Source organism: Salmo trutta, chromosome 31 (assembly GCF_901001165.1).
Source record: "Salmo trutta chromosome 31, fSalTru1.1, whole genome shotgun sequence".
NCBI lineage: Eukaryota > Metazoa > Chordata > Actinopteri > Salmoniformes > Salmonidae > Salmo > Salmo trutta.
In genome coordinates this window covers 14,986,681-15,000,774 of record NC_042987.1, presented here as the reverse complement: position 1 = coordinate 15,000,774, position 14,094 = coordinate 14,986,681, and the positions used below count along the sequence as shown (strand labels likewise).

At 44.2% G+C, this 14,094-nt stretch overlaps 1 protein-coding gene across 1 annotated transcript in view; it reads right to left on the bottom strand.

Annotated features, from left to right (window-relative positions):
* The window catches only part of LOC115169613 (voltage-dependent R-type calcium channel subunit alpha-1E-like), a 101,339-nt gene that overhangs the window by 41,020 nt on the left and 46,225 nt on the right, over positions 1-14,094 (bottom strand). Inside the window, exons 6-7 of the mRNA XM_029725409.1 lie at positions 8,070-8,173; positions 7,760-7,918 (exon numbers count right to left, since the gene is read on the bottom strand). Of these exons, the coding sequence (XP_029581269.1) occupies positions 7,760-7,918; positions 8,070-8,173 (263 nt within the window). The remainder of the gene's footprint in view (positions 1-7,759; positions 7,919-8,069; positions 8,174-14,094) is intronic.

Below are 14,094 nucleotides of genomic sequence, written 5' to 3'. Positions count from 1 at the left end.
TGCTCTTATATCCAATAGTTCCTCCCGACTGTATGTAATAAAACCTAAGATTACCTGGGGTAACAATGTAAGAAATAACACATAAAAAAAACAAAATACTGCATAGTTTCCTAGGAACGCGAAGCGAGGCGGCCATCTCTGTCGGCGCCGGAAATAGGTATTTTGAAGAAAATAAATTGGATCTGATTACATAAAGTGATCTATAAGAGCACTTTGATCGGCGATGCCTTATGCTAGAAACAAGCTGCAAAATACCCGGAAAAGATGCATATGGGGATATCACTGTTTCGTTTTTTTGACATTCACGGGCTGACTTTGCTTGGGAAGTAATCTAATTATGTCACTATCAATTGATTAAGCTATTCACTTTCTGTACAATAGAAGATGTTAAACTCAGACAGCTTTTAAGGAAACACTTATGACCTTCTCTCGTTGGTTAAGCCATGGAAGAAAAGTAGCCAGCTGTTAAAGCTGTAATTTTTCTGCATCGGTAGGCTTACTCTGTCTGGGGTGGAAAGGTAGCCAAACTTTTGAAAGCACCATGCACAGAATCCTAATGATGTCTCAGATTGAATTATTTGAAAACAAGGACAGTTTGGTTGCAAACAAGACACACTGATTTGGCATTGGAGAAATATTATAAGATGAACACATAGGCCAATCTCTCTGTCCATTCTTAGCCTGTCATTTCAATTACTTGTGTGGTATTAAAATACGATTCCGCTAATATGTACAATCCCGTGACATTTTTTATAAAAAGGCCATTTTTTTCTCGGACCTGCAAATACAACAACAGATTCATGTAATGTTTTTACTATAAAGGAGATCTTTCCACCCCTACTCTTGTCCATGGTGGTCTGCGAACCCACAACCTTCTGGCCCGCAGCCCTGTGAGCTATCAAAATTCCTGCATTGCCATATCATGCTTACAGGATGAATAACAGTTTCTAAAACTGCATATCTAAGTCTCTGGTCTGTATAAGAAGTCAGGGTAAACGATAGACATGTTCTCTGCTATCCACTTTTTCATTATTATTAGGGGAGGGTCACCTGTTTATTCTTTAAGTGTTCAGGGAGGGTTTATGTGAAATATATTTTGCTGAAGGGAGGGCCATCCATTTTCATTTCAGAGGTCAGATTTTCTCCATGTAACCCTTATTATAAATAACGTTAACTCCCAAACATGAATAATATGTTTGCCCGAATGCCATCACCTTACAAATCTGTGCACATTAAAAGCCTATAAGTACAGTACACTAGTTAGAACAAGCAGTTTGAAACATTACTGTGTAAATAAAAACAAAACAAAAATATTTTTTTTGTAGAGTAGGGTCAGATTGTAACGGCTGTCTTCATAAATGGACCAAAACGCAGCAGGCATGCGGTTGTTCATTTTGAACATTTATTAAATCAAAACGAACATTCCAAAACAACAAAACGAAACCATGAACAACAAAACAGTCTGGCTAGGCCCAAGGCTAAGCACAGAACAATCTCCCACGAATCACAAACACACCCCAATATATGGGACTCTCAATCAAAGGCAAAGAGAAAACACCTGCCTTCAATTGAGAGTCCCAACCCCAATTAATCAACCATAGAAATACACTCACTAGACTCCACATAGACATACATAAACCTAGACCATAAACCAAAACCCCAGAAATACTAAATCAAACACACTTTAAACAAACACACCACCCTGAACCACATAAAACAAATACCCTCTGCCACGTCCTGACCAAACTACAATACTAATTAACCCTTATACTGGCCAGGACGTGACAGTACCCCCCCTTAAAGGTGCTAACCCTGGAAGCACCTTAATAACAAAAAACAAAAAAAAACAACAACCCCAAACAACAAAACAAAAATTCCCCTCTACTAAAGGGAGGGAAGGGAGGGTGGCTGCCGTCAACGACGGCACTGTGCTACACCCCCCCTCCCCAACCCACCTATATCTGGAGGTGGCTCCGGCTCTGGCCGTTCCAGGCAGTCGGGGCAGTCTGGCAGCTCGGGGCAGTCTGGCCACTCTGGCAGCTCGGGGCAGTCTGGCCACTCTGGCAGCTCGGGGAAGTCTGGCCACTCTGGCAGCTCGGGGCAGTCTGGCCACTCTGGCAGCTCGGGGCAGTCTGGCCACTCTGGCAGCTCGGGGCAGTCTGGCCACTCTGGCAGCTCGGGGCAGTCTGGCCACTCTGGCAGCTCCTGACTAGTGGGTGGCTCTGGCGACTCTTCACTGACGGGCGGCTCTGGTGAATGTTGACTGGCGGGCGGCTCTGGTGACTGTTGACTGGCGGGCGGCTCTGGTGACTGTTGACTGGCGGGCGGCTCTGGCGACTGTTGACTGGCGGGCGGCTCTGACGACTGTTGACTGGCGGGCGGCTCTGGCGACTGTTGACTGGCGGGCGGCTCTGGTGACTGTTGACTGGCGGGCGGCTCTGGTGACTGTTGACTGGCGGGCGGCTCTGACGACTGTTGACTGGCGGGCGGCTCTGGTGACTGTTGACTGGCGAGGCTGGGTTTACGCACTTGAAGCCTGGTGCGTGGTGCTGGTACTGGGCGTACCAGATTGGGAACACGCACCTCCAGGCTAGTGCGGGGAGCGGGAACAGGATGAGTCGGACTGGGCTGACGCACTTCCGGGTCCGCACGAGACACAGGAGCTGGAAACCCAGGGCTATGGAGGCGCACAGTCGGTCTTGATCTTACCTCCTGCACAACCCGTCTTGGCTGGATGGAACTAGTAGCCCTGTACGAGCGGGGTGCTTGTACAGGGCGCCCTGGGCTGTGCAGGGGCCTGATGGTAGCCGTGCGTAGAGCGGGAGTTGGGTAGCCTGGTCCTCGGAGGCGTACCGGCGACCAGATGCGCTGCGCAGGCATCCTCCTACCAGGCTGGATGCCCGCTCTAGCACGGCACCTGCGAGGGGCTGGAATAACGCGCACCGGACTGTGCGTGCGTATGGGTGAGATAGTGCGCTCCTCAGCGAAACATGGCGCTCCCCACCTCATACGCTTCTCCATATAACCACGGGTAGCTGGCCTCCGGCTCTTCCTAGGCCTAGCCAAACTACCCGTTTGCCCCCCCCAAAAAAAATATTGGGGGTGCCTCTCGTGCTTCAATGCCAGTCTTGTCCCTCGGAAACGTTCCCGGTCCATACCAGCCTTACTCCTTTCCTCTCTCTCGCGTACCACCTGTTTCCATGGAAGGCGATCTTTTCCTGCTTGGATCTCCTCCCAAGTGTAGGAGCCTTCTCCCTCCAAGATCTCCTCCCAAGTCCATCTCTCTCGTTTGTCCAATTCGAATTTCCTCTGCTCCTTCCTCTGCTGCTTGGTCCTGGTTAGGTGGGAGATTCTGTAACGGCTGTCTTCATAAATGGACCAAAACGCAGCAGGCATGCGGTTGTTCATTTTGAACATTTATTAAATCAAAACGAACATTCCAAAACAACAAAACGAAACCACGAACAACAAAACAGTCTGGCTAGGCCCAAGGCTAAGCACAGAACAATCTCCCACGAATCACAAACACACCCCAATATATGGGACTCTCAATCAAAGGCAAAGAGAAAACACCTGCCTTCAATTGAGAGTCCCTACCCCAATTAATCAACCATAGAAATACACTCACTAGACTCCACATAGACATACATAAACCTAGACCATAAACCAAAACCCCAGAAATACTAAATCAAACACCCTTATAACAAACACACCACCCTGAACCACATAAAACAAATACCCTCTGCCACGTCCTGACCAAACTACAATACTAATTAACCCTTATACTGGCCAGGACCTGACACAGATGCAGTGGTGTATCTGTACTTTACTTTACTATTTATAGTTTTGACAACTTTTACTTTTACTCCACTACATTCCTAAAGAAAATAATTTACTTTTTACTCCATAGATTTTCTCTGACACCAAAAAGTACTTGTTACATTTTGAATGCATAACAGGACAGGAAAATTATCCAATTCATGCACTTATCAAGAGAACATCCCTTGTCATCCTTTTTGAAAAGATGGTGTCGAAGAACATGGCTGCCGTTTTACATTCTCCTAACCAATTGTGCAATTTTCTTATTTTTTTGCGTTTTGTGCAACTTATTTTTTTACTTATTGTGTACATAATGTTGCTGCTACCGTCCATTATGACCGAAAATAACTTTTTCCTTTAACGAGTCCGACGAGAAGGATAACCTGCTTTCACTGGAACAGACCCAGATCCACGCCTTTTGCGTGAAGAAAAGACGCCGGAAAAGAGGACGCAAATTGGGGCTCCATCTGAGAAGCCGGAGGCGAGCGAGTAAACTCCCAATGCCATCCATTCTCCTTGCTAACGCGCAATCGTTAGAAAATAAAATTTATGACCTACTATTAAGATTATCCTACCAACGGGACATTAAAAACTGTAACATCTTATGTTTCCCCCGAGACGTGGCTGAACGAAGAAACGGACAATATAGAGCTGGCGGGATTTTCCATGCACCGACAGAACAGAGACGCTACCTCTGGTAAGACGAGGGGTGGGGGTGTGTGTCTTTTTGTCAATAACAGCTGGTGCGGGATGTCTAATATTAAAGAAGTCTCGAGGTATTGCTTGCCTGAGGTAGAGTACCTTATGATAAGCTGTCGACCACACTATCTACCAAGAGAGTTCTCATCTGTATTATTCGTAGCCGTCTATTTACCACCACAAAGCGAAGCTGGCACTAAGACCGCTCTCAACCAACTCTATAAGGCCATAAGCAAATAAGAAAATGCTCACCCGAAAGCGGCGCTCCTAGTGGCCGGGGACTTTAATGCAGGCAAACTTAAATCAGTTTCACCAAATTTTTACCAGCATGCCACATGCGCAACCAGGTAAAAGAAAATCCTAGACCACCTTTACTCCACACACAGAGATGCATACAAAGCTCTCCCCCACCCTCCATTTGGCAAATCTGACCACAATTCTATCCTCCTGATTCCTGCTTACAAGCAAACACTAAAGCAGGAAGTACCAGTGACTCGCTCAATACGGAAGTGGTCAGATGATGCGGATGCTACACTACAGGACTGTTTTGCTAGCAAAGACTGGAATATGTTCCGGGATTCATCCAATGGCATTGAGGAATCTGCATCGAGCTAAAGGCTAGAGCTGCCGCTTTCCGGACGCTTATAAGAAATCTCGCTATGCCCTCAGACGAACCATCAAACAAGCAAAGCATCAATACAGGATTAAGATTGAATCCTACTACACTGGCTCTGACGCTCGTAGGATGTGAAAACTATTACGGACTACAAAAGGAAACCCAGGCACGAGCTGCCCAGTGACGTGAGCCTACCAGACGAGCTAAATGCCTTTTATGCTCGCTTCGAGGCAAGCAACACTGAAGCATGCATGAGAGCGCCAGCTGTTCTGGATGACTGTGTGATAACGCTCTCGGTAGCTGATGAGAACAAAACCTTTATTAAACAGGTCTACATTCACAAAACCACTGGGCCAGACGGATTACCAGGACGTGTACTCATAGCATGCGCGGACCAACTGTCAAGTGTCTTCACTGACATTTTCAACCTCTCCCTGACCGAGTCTGTAATACCTACATGTTTCAAGCAGACCATCATAGTCCCTGTGCCCAAGGAAGCGAAGGTAACCTGCCTAAATGATTACCGCCCCGTAGCACTCACATCGGTTGTCAGGAAGTGCTTTGAAATGCTGGTCATGGCTCATATCAACAGTATCCTCCCGGACACCCTAGACCCACTCCAATTCGCAAACAGCACCAACAGATCCACAGATGACGCAATCTGAATCGCACTCCACATGTGAGAATGCTGTTCATCAACTACAGCTCAGCGTTCAACACCATAGTGCCCTCGAAGCTCATCCCTAAGCTAAGGGCTCTGGGACTCAACACATCCCTCTGAACTGGATCCTGGACTTCCTGACGGGCCGCCCCCAGGTGGTAAGGGTAAGTAACAACACATCTGCCACGCTGATCCTTAACACTCGGGCCCCTCAGGGGTGTGTACTTAGTCCTCTCCTGTATTCCCTGTTCACCCATGACTGCGTGGCCAAGCACGACCCCAACACCATCATTAAATTTGCTGACGACACAACAGTGGTAGGCCTGATCATCGACAATGATGAGACGGCCTATAGGGAGGAGGTCAGAGAACTGGCAGTGTGGTGCGAGGACAACAACCTCTCCCTCAATGTGAGCAAGACAAAGGAGCTGATCGTGGACTACAGGAAAAGTTCCCCTTAAAATCGATGGGGCTGTAGTGGAGCGGCTCGATTGTTTCAAGTTCCTTGGTGTCCACATCACCAATGAACTATCATGGTCCAAACATACCAAGACAGTCGTGAAGAGGTCACGACAAAGCCTTTTCCCCCTCAGGAGACTGAAAAGATTTGGCATGGGCCCCAGATCCTCAAAAGGTTCTACAGCTGCACCATCCAGAGCATCCTGACCGGTTGCATCACCGCCTGGTATGGCAACTGCTCGGCATCTGACCGTAGACGCTACAGAGGTAGTGCAAACGGCCCAGTACATCACTGGGGCCAAGCTTCCTGCCATCCAGGACCTATATAATAGGCGGTGTCAGAGGAAGGCCCATAAAATTGTCAGAGACTCCAGTCACCCAAGTTATAGACTGTTTTCTCTGCTACCGCACGGCAAGTGATACCGGAGCGCCACGTCTAGGATCAAAAGGCTCCTCAACAGCTTCTACCCCCAAGCCATTAGACTGCTGAACAATTCATAAAATTCACCACCGGACAATTTACATTGATACCCCCCCTCTTGTACATTGCTGCTACTCTCTGTTTGTTTGTTACCTAGCCATAGTCATTTTGCCCCCACCTACATGTACAGATTACCTCAACTAGCCTGTACCCCTGCACACTGACTCGGTACCGGTGCCCCTGTATATAGCCTCATTATTGTTATTCTTATTGTGTTGCTTTTTATTATTACTTTTTATTTTAGCCTACTTGGTAAATATTTTCTTCTTCTTGAACTGCACTGTTGGTTAAGGGCTTGTAAGTAAGCATTTCACGGTAAAGTCTACACTTGTATTCGGCGCATGTGGCAAATAAAGTTTGATTTGATTTCATTTACTGCCTCTGAACTGGCAGACTCACTAAACACTTTGTTTGAAAATTATTGTCGAAGTGTTGGAGTGTGCCCCTGGCTATCCCTAAATATATATATATACACACAGTATATATTTTTTTTATTGTGCAGTCTGGTTTGCTTAATATAAGGATTGTGAAATGATTTAAACAATTACTTTTGATACTTAAGTATATTTAAAACCAAATAATTTTACACTTTACTCAAGTAATATTTTACTGGGTGACTTTCACTTTTACTTGAGTAATTTTCTAATAAGGTATCTTTACTTTTACTCAAGTATGACAATTGGGTACTTTTTCCACCACTGGTTAGATGGGACAGTCCGGTCCTCATGAAGCTGTCAGGTAAAGAGTAGCAGTATAAAGATGTTCTTAATAACGATGCAGGAGGGAGAGCGTGAGAGACAGAAAGAGAGAGAGATAGAAAAATACAGGATAATAGAGATGAGGACCCTGTGAAAATAGATGAGGACCCTGTGAAAATGCAACACAGAGTGGAAGGGAACCTCTTGAATGGATAGAGGTACAGTAGAAGTGGTCAAAGAGGTTTTGGGTAGAGAGCGAGTATGAGGGAGTGTGGGGTAGTGTATAAAACACAGAGAGTGTGAGGGAGACTGGAGTATGTAACTACCCAGGATGTCAGCAGTAGGTAGACAGGTGTGGTGGAGCTTCCCGCTGTAGAACTCCAGACCGATGATGGCGAACATAAGAATGGCGAAGAACAAGAGCAGACCGATCTGGAGCAGGGGCACCATGGCCTTCATGATGGACTTCAGCACGATCTGCAAGCCTGATGATAAAATGTTATAACACACACACACACGTGTGAAGAGTTAATGTCTGATTGCCTCTGAGAGTTAGACATTATAGTAAGGTACATATTGAAGTATTATGACACTGTAAATTATATTGATATGCTGGTAGATATTGACGGTACTCACTGGGGATCCCAGAGACCAATTTAAGGGGCCTCAGGACTCTCACCGCCCTCAGGGTCCGCAGATCCACTGGTATGTTCATGTGGGCCCCTGCTGTTGCCAGTATTCTGCAGATAGAAATACATGATCAGATTCAGAATAAAAAATTGAATGAATATTTTCCAGTGGGATCAACGGTTAATAAGCAGTGTGGTTTATGAATAAACGGTTTTGGGGCGGAAGTGGTGTACATTGAATTATAATTTATACTGAGTATACCAAACATTAGCAACACCTTCCCAGTATTGAGTTGCACCCCCTTTTGCCCTCAGAACAGCCTCACTTCGTTGGGGAATGGACTCAACAAGGTTTCGAAAGCGTTCCACAGGGATGCTGGCCCATGTTGACTCCAATGCTTCCCACAGTCGTGGCAGTTGGCTGGATGTCCTTTGGGTGGTGGACCATTCTTGATACAAACAAGAAATTGTTGCGCGAGAAAAACCCAGCAATGTTGCAGTTCTTGACACAAACCGGCTTTGCACACCTGGATTGTACAATATTTGCACATTCTTTTTTTTTTTATTCTTCAAGCTCTGTCAAGTTGCTGGACAGCCATTTTTGAGTCTTGCCATAGATTTTCAAACTGATTTAAGTCAAAACTGTAACTAGGCCACTCAGGAACATTCAATGTCTTCTTGGTAAGCAACTCCAGTGTATATTTGGCCTTGTGTTTTAGGTTATTGTCCTGCTGAAAGGTGAATTTGTCTCCCAGTGTGTTGGAAAGCAGATTGAAACAGGTTTTTCTCTAAGATTTTGCCTGTGCTTGGCTCTATTCTATTTCTTTTCATCCTAAAAAACTCCTCAGTCTTTGCCGATGACAAGCATACCTATAACATGATGCAGCCACCACCATGCTTGAAAATATGAAGAGTGGTACTCAGTGATGTGTTGTGTTGGATTTGCCCCAAGCATAACGCTTTCTATTCAGGGCGCACATATTTTGCAGTTTTACTTTAGTGCCTTATTGCAAACAGGATGCATGTTTTGGAAAAATTTTATTCTGTACAAGCTTCCTTCTTTTCACTCTGTCATTTAGGTTAGTATTGTGGAGTAACTACAGTGTTGCTGATCCATCCTCAGTTTTGTCCTATCATAGCCAATAAACTCTGTAACTGTTTTAAAGTCACCATTGGCCTCATGGTGAAATCCCTGAGCGGTTTCCTTCCTCTCCAGCAACAGAGTTAGGAAGGACACCTGTATCTTTGTAGTAACTGGGTGTATCCGAAGTGTAATTAACAACTTCACCATGCTCAAAAGGATATTCAATGCCTGCTATTTTTATTTTTACCGATCTACCAATAGGTGCCCTTCTTTGCAAGGCATTGGAAAAGTTCCCTGGTCTTTGTGGTTGAATCTGTGTTTGAAATTCACTGCTCGACCAAGGGGTCCTTACAGATAAGTCCATGCAACTTATGTGACTTGTTAAGCAAATGTTAACTGCTGAAGTTATTTAGGCTTGCCATAACAAAGGGATTGAATACTTATTGACTCAAGACATTTTAGCTTTTCATTTTCAGCTTTTCATTTTTTATTAATTTGTAAAGATTACTTTGTCTTGACCAAAAGAGTATAACATGTTGCCGCCGTAGCACTTGATTGATTCCAGCAAGCATTTGGCCACCCTTGATTAAAAAATTATAAAATAATTAGCCAATCAGCATTGAGTTGAGCTCAACTGTGGGTTGTCCTGGTGCAGCAAAGCACCGCCCAAGGGAGGCCTGTTTGGATTAGGCTTCAGACCAATCAAATCACTTCCTTTGCAAAACGTCATTGTCAGAAAAACGTGTCTGTTTCTGGTCTGCTTGTGTTGATGTTCTGCAGTAGCTAGCTTGCTAAATCATCCCTTTCCTAAGCCATGGACGGAGATGGGGATTTGAACTTCTGGTTTTGACTTAATTCTCTGTACAGGCCAATGATTATGACAGCGATTCTGATCTAACCATAAATAAATATGTTGTGCCACTGGCCTGAGACAATTTAAGTTTAATATGTAGCCTAGATGTAGCCTAGTAGGTTCGCATTAACTAGCTAGTTAACTTAGATGGTTCATTGTTGCCCATGTGAGGAATTCAGGCTAGCAAGTATTTTAGCTAGGTAGCCTATCACAACAAAAACTAAAAGTGTGTGTCATGACGTTGCCCTCTTTGGACACAGCGAGCACCATCCCCCTCTCTCTCTCTCCTACACTCAAGCTGCTGTGGTCAGAGAGGTCGTAAATTCCTGGAGGAGAATCTTCCTCATGGCCAGACAGTATAGAGAGAGTGAGTTTCATAGAGAGAACAAAGGAATTTCTTCCACCTTACAGAACTGGAGAACCGAACGTCATTCATGTTCTGGAGAATGTATAAAAGATCGGTGAAGTAACGAGCTACGAACTGGTCCGTTTGGTACAATTTTGTGAAACTCATGAGAGACAATATAGCCACATTTCCATAACCCCATTTATACAAGAGTCTCAGTTATGAGGCTTACATCTAATTGTTGTATAAAATGAATGAGTAAAGATGAAACTATTTGTGAAATGATGTAATGTGATTTTAGACTGTTTAATGAAGGAAATTCCAATTCCCTTTGGAGTTTAACTAAATCAGAGGACCGCCCCTTGAGCACAGGCAGGACCCGGAGTCATGGGACAATAAAACCCCCACCTGGGTTTTCTCACTTCAGACCAGCTTACCTCGATTACCACGAGAGGGCTAAGGTTTGAGTAGAGACCAGCTTACCTCGATAACCATGAGAGGGCTAAGGTTTGAGTAGAGACCATGCAATTCTCTTGCTGAATTCTTAACCATACCATGTGGTTAAACTCTTAGACTATTGATACCGACAGAATAAGAACAAATCTTTAATACTAATTACTAGTCTGCAGCTAGGAATTATACATTTACATTTACATTTAAGTCATTTAGCAGACGCTCTTATCCAGAGCGACTTACAAATTATGTACCCGTGAACGCGAAGACATCTACTCTATAACAACATTAATGAATGTTACTCTGAACTATCCATTCTAACCGCGGCAGAGAGAGAGAGAGAGAGAGAGAGAGAGAGAGGGCGGACAAACTCTCCAACAGAAACAAACTTTTCAACAGAGATCCCGACGACACACTGAGCATAAATATACATATATATATATATATATTGATTGCAATTATTCCCGAATGAGTGAGCGTTCATGTGCAAAGCATTAGCATTTCAATTGTAATAATTATCAACTTTGTGGTGTCTTATCTCAGTCGAACCCCACTTCCCTTTTGTCCACCAAGCCGCGATGCCGGTTTAGCCCACTAGGGCACATTCCCCTATCATTTCCCTGTAACCATATCTACTGTTTGTTATGCATTTCTGTGATTACTTAGTTAGTAAATAAATGATTTAAGACAATTGATGTATGGATGACTCATAGTGAAGACTGGGTTCGTGCAGATAACCAACAATTCACGACGTTTGGAATGAGACTAACTTGAGGTAAAGAACAATTCATTAATTCGAAGACTAATTGATCAGATATTAAAATATCTTAAAGTTATATTAGGAAAATTATAACTTTGTAATCTGAATCTTTTCCTTGGTGCCCAGACTTCCTAGTTAATTACAGTTACACGATTAATTAGTTTAATCGCGTAATAATAATTACAGAGAGTTATTTGAAAAAAATAAGTCTTCAGTTTGAATGATGCCAAAGACACGACATGTGTATGACGTTTTGCCAACAAGAGAGGAGGATGGCATTGGCGTTCAACTAGTCTACAAGTAGGGTCAGTCAACAGTTTTTGTTTTACTTACTTACACACACACACACACACACACACACAAACCAACACAGACAAATCAGCACCATGGACAGCTACATGATATTTAGCAACATTGATTGGACTAAATCATTTTTGGTATCTTTAAGTTTGTTTTCAGTGTATTAAACTAAGCATGTATAACCTTGTTGAGCTGATGATGTTTCAATGTTTAAGTTGAAATGGTGCTGGAATAGCAGAGGCAGTCCTCCTGTTGTCTTAGTACTGACTTGCGGTAACTCTGTGGTTCTAAATCACTAGTTGTCTAGTAAACTGTAGATATTAACTTGCTTGACCATGCTGCAGGTGATATAACTGTTGGTATGCACTACTTGCTTTGTGGACTTCACCGGACATATGTTAATTTCCGGTTTTGGGATGAAACAAATGTGTGTCACGCCCTGATATGTTTCCCCTGTCCTTGTGCTTGTCTCCACCCCCCTCAAGGTGTCATCCATCTTCCCTATTATACCCGGTGTGTACTTATACCTGTGTCCCTGACCCTGAGTCCGCCTGCCGCCCTGTACCTCTGCCTTACCCTGGATTTTCGACCCCTGCCTACCTTGACCTGTTTTGTCTGCCCCTGTTTGCTACAATAAACAGTGTTACTTCGACAGTCTGCATCTGGGTCTTACCTTGATCCCTGATAGTATGTGTAGTTGAATTTATTCCGACACTGTGTGACTGTTGTCTTTTTGTTGTCACGGCCTTATTGTATGTCATGGTGGTGTATGAACTAATGGGTTATAGAGCAAACAACGCAATTATCACAACATAGGTTGTAATATGGCTTTTTTACTGATTTGGCTTGGCTTCCCCAGTGATGTTATCCACGCACCGCTACTGGTCAGGAATGCAGCGTACAGTACAAGATATACAGCGTATACAGTACATAGAGACTGTGAATTTGCCTTTCTTTGCCTCCTGTTGGTTGCTGTAAATGGTGTTTCAATGTTTGTGTGTGTGGGTGGAGGGCTGTCAATACGTGCGTCGGCTGTTGAGAGATGTGAGATTTGGTTTGTACTCTCTCCCTCCAGAGAGAGCCACACTGAATGATGTCTGTGTTCTTACCTACTGATAATGACTCTCTGAATGTAATGTGGTCAGATGATAATAAATAATAATCAGTGGTGTAGTCAATGATTTATACACTGAGTATACCAAACATTAGGAACACCTTCCTAGTATTGAGTTGCACCCCCTTTTGCCCTCAGAACAGCCTCAATTCATCAGGGCATGGACTCTACAAGGTGTTGAAAGCGTTCCACAGGGATGCTGGGCCATGTTTACTCCAATGCTTCCCACAGTTGTGTTAAGTTGGCTGGATGTCCTTTGGGCGGTGGACCATTCTTGATACACACTGGAAACTGTTGAGCATGAAAAACCCAGCAGCGTTGCAGTTCTTGACACAAACCGGTGCACCTGGCACCTACTACCATATCCCTTAAAAAATGTGGTCTTGCACATTTACCCTCTGAATGGCACACATAGACAATCCATGTCTCAATTGTCTCAAGGCTTAAAAATCCGTCTTTAACCTGGCTCCTCCAATTCATCTACACTGATTGAAATGGATATAACAAGTGGCATCAGTAAAGGATCATAGCTTTCACCCGCTCTTTCTATGTCATGGAAAGAGCGGGTGTTTTGTATACTCAGTGTATATTAGTGTTTTGTTGTACATACTTTTTCATTTTTTACAAATGTTCGAATTTCTTTCCACTTTTACAGTACAGAGTATTTTGTGTAGATCACTGACAAAAAATGACTATTAAATTCCTTTTAATCCCACTTTGTAACACAACAAAATGTGAAAAAAGTCAAGGGGTGGGAATACTTTCTGAAGGCGCTGTAGATTAATAGATTCACTCACTCACACACGTCAGTGCTGTGGATTGTGGGCGAGGGTGTGTGTGTGTGTGTGTGTGTGTGTGTGTGTGTGTGTGTGTGTGTGTGTGTGGAGGGGTGCAGAAAGCACATGGCAGAAACTCAAGTGTGGGCCCACGCCATATTCACTGAAAGAGGAGAGAGAGAGGGACAGAGAGAGGGAAAGAGGGAGAGAGATTGATGAAAAGAAAGAGCGAGAGATTGAAGGAGAGAAAGAGGGTAAGAGAGAGAGCGTGGACAGAACGAGAGAGAGGGGGGTTGTCCTGAGACTGGGGAGATAGCGAGAGAGCGAGAGATAGCGAGAGAGAGAG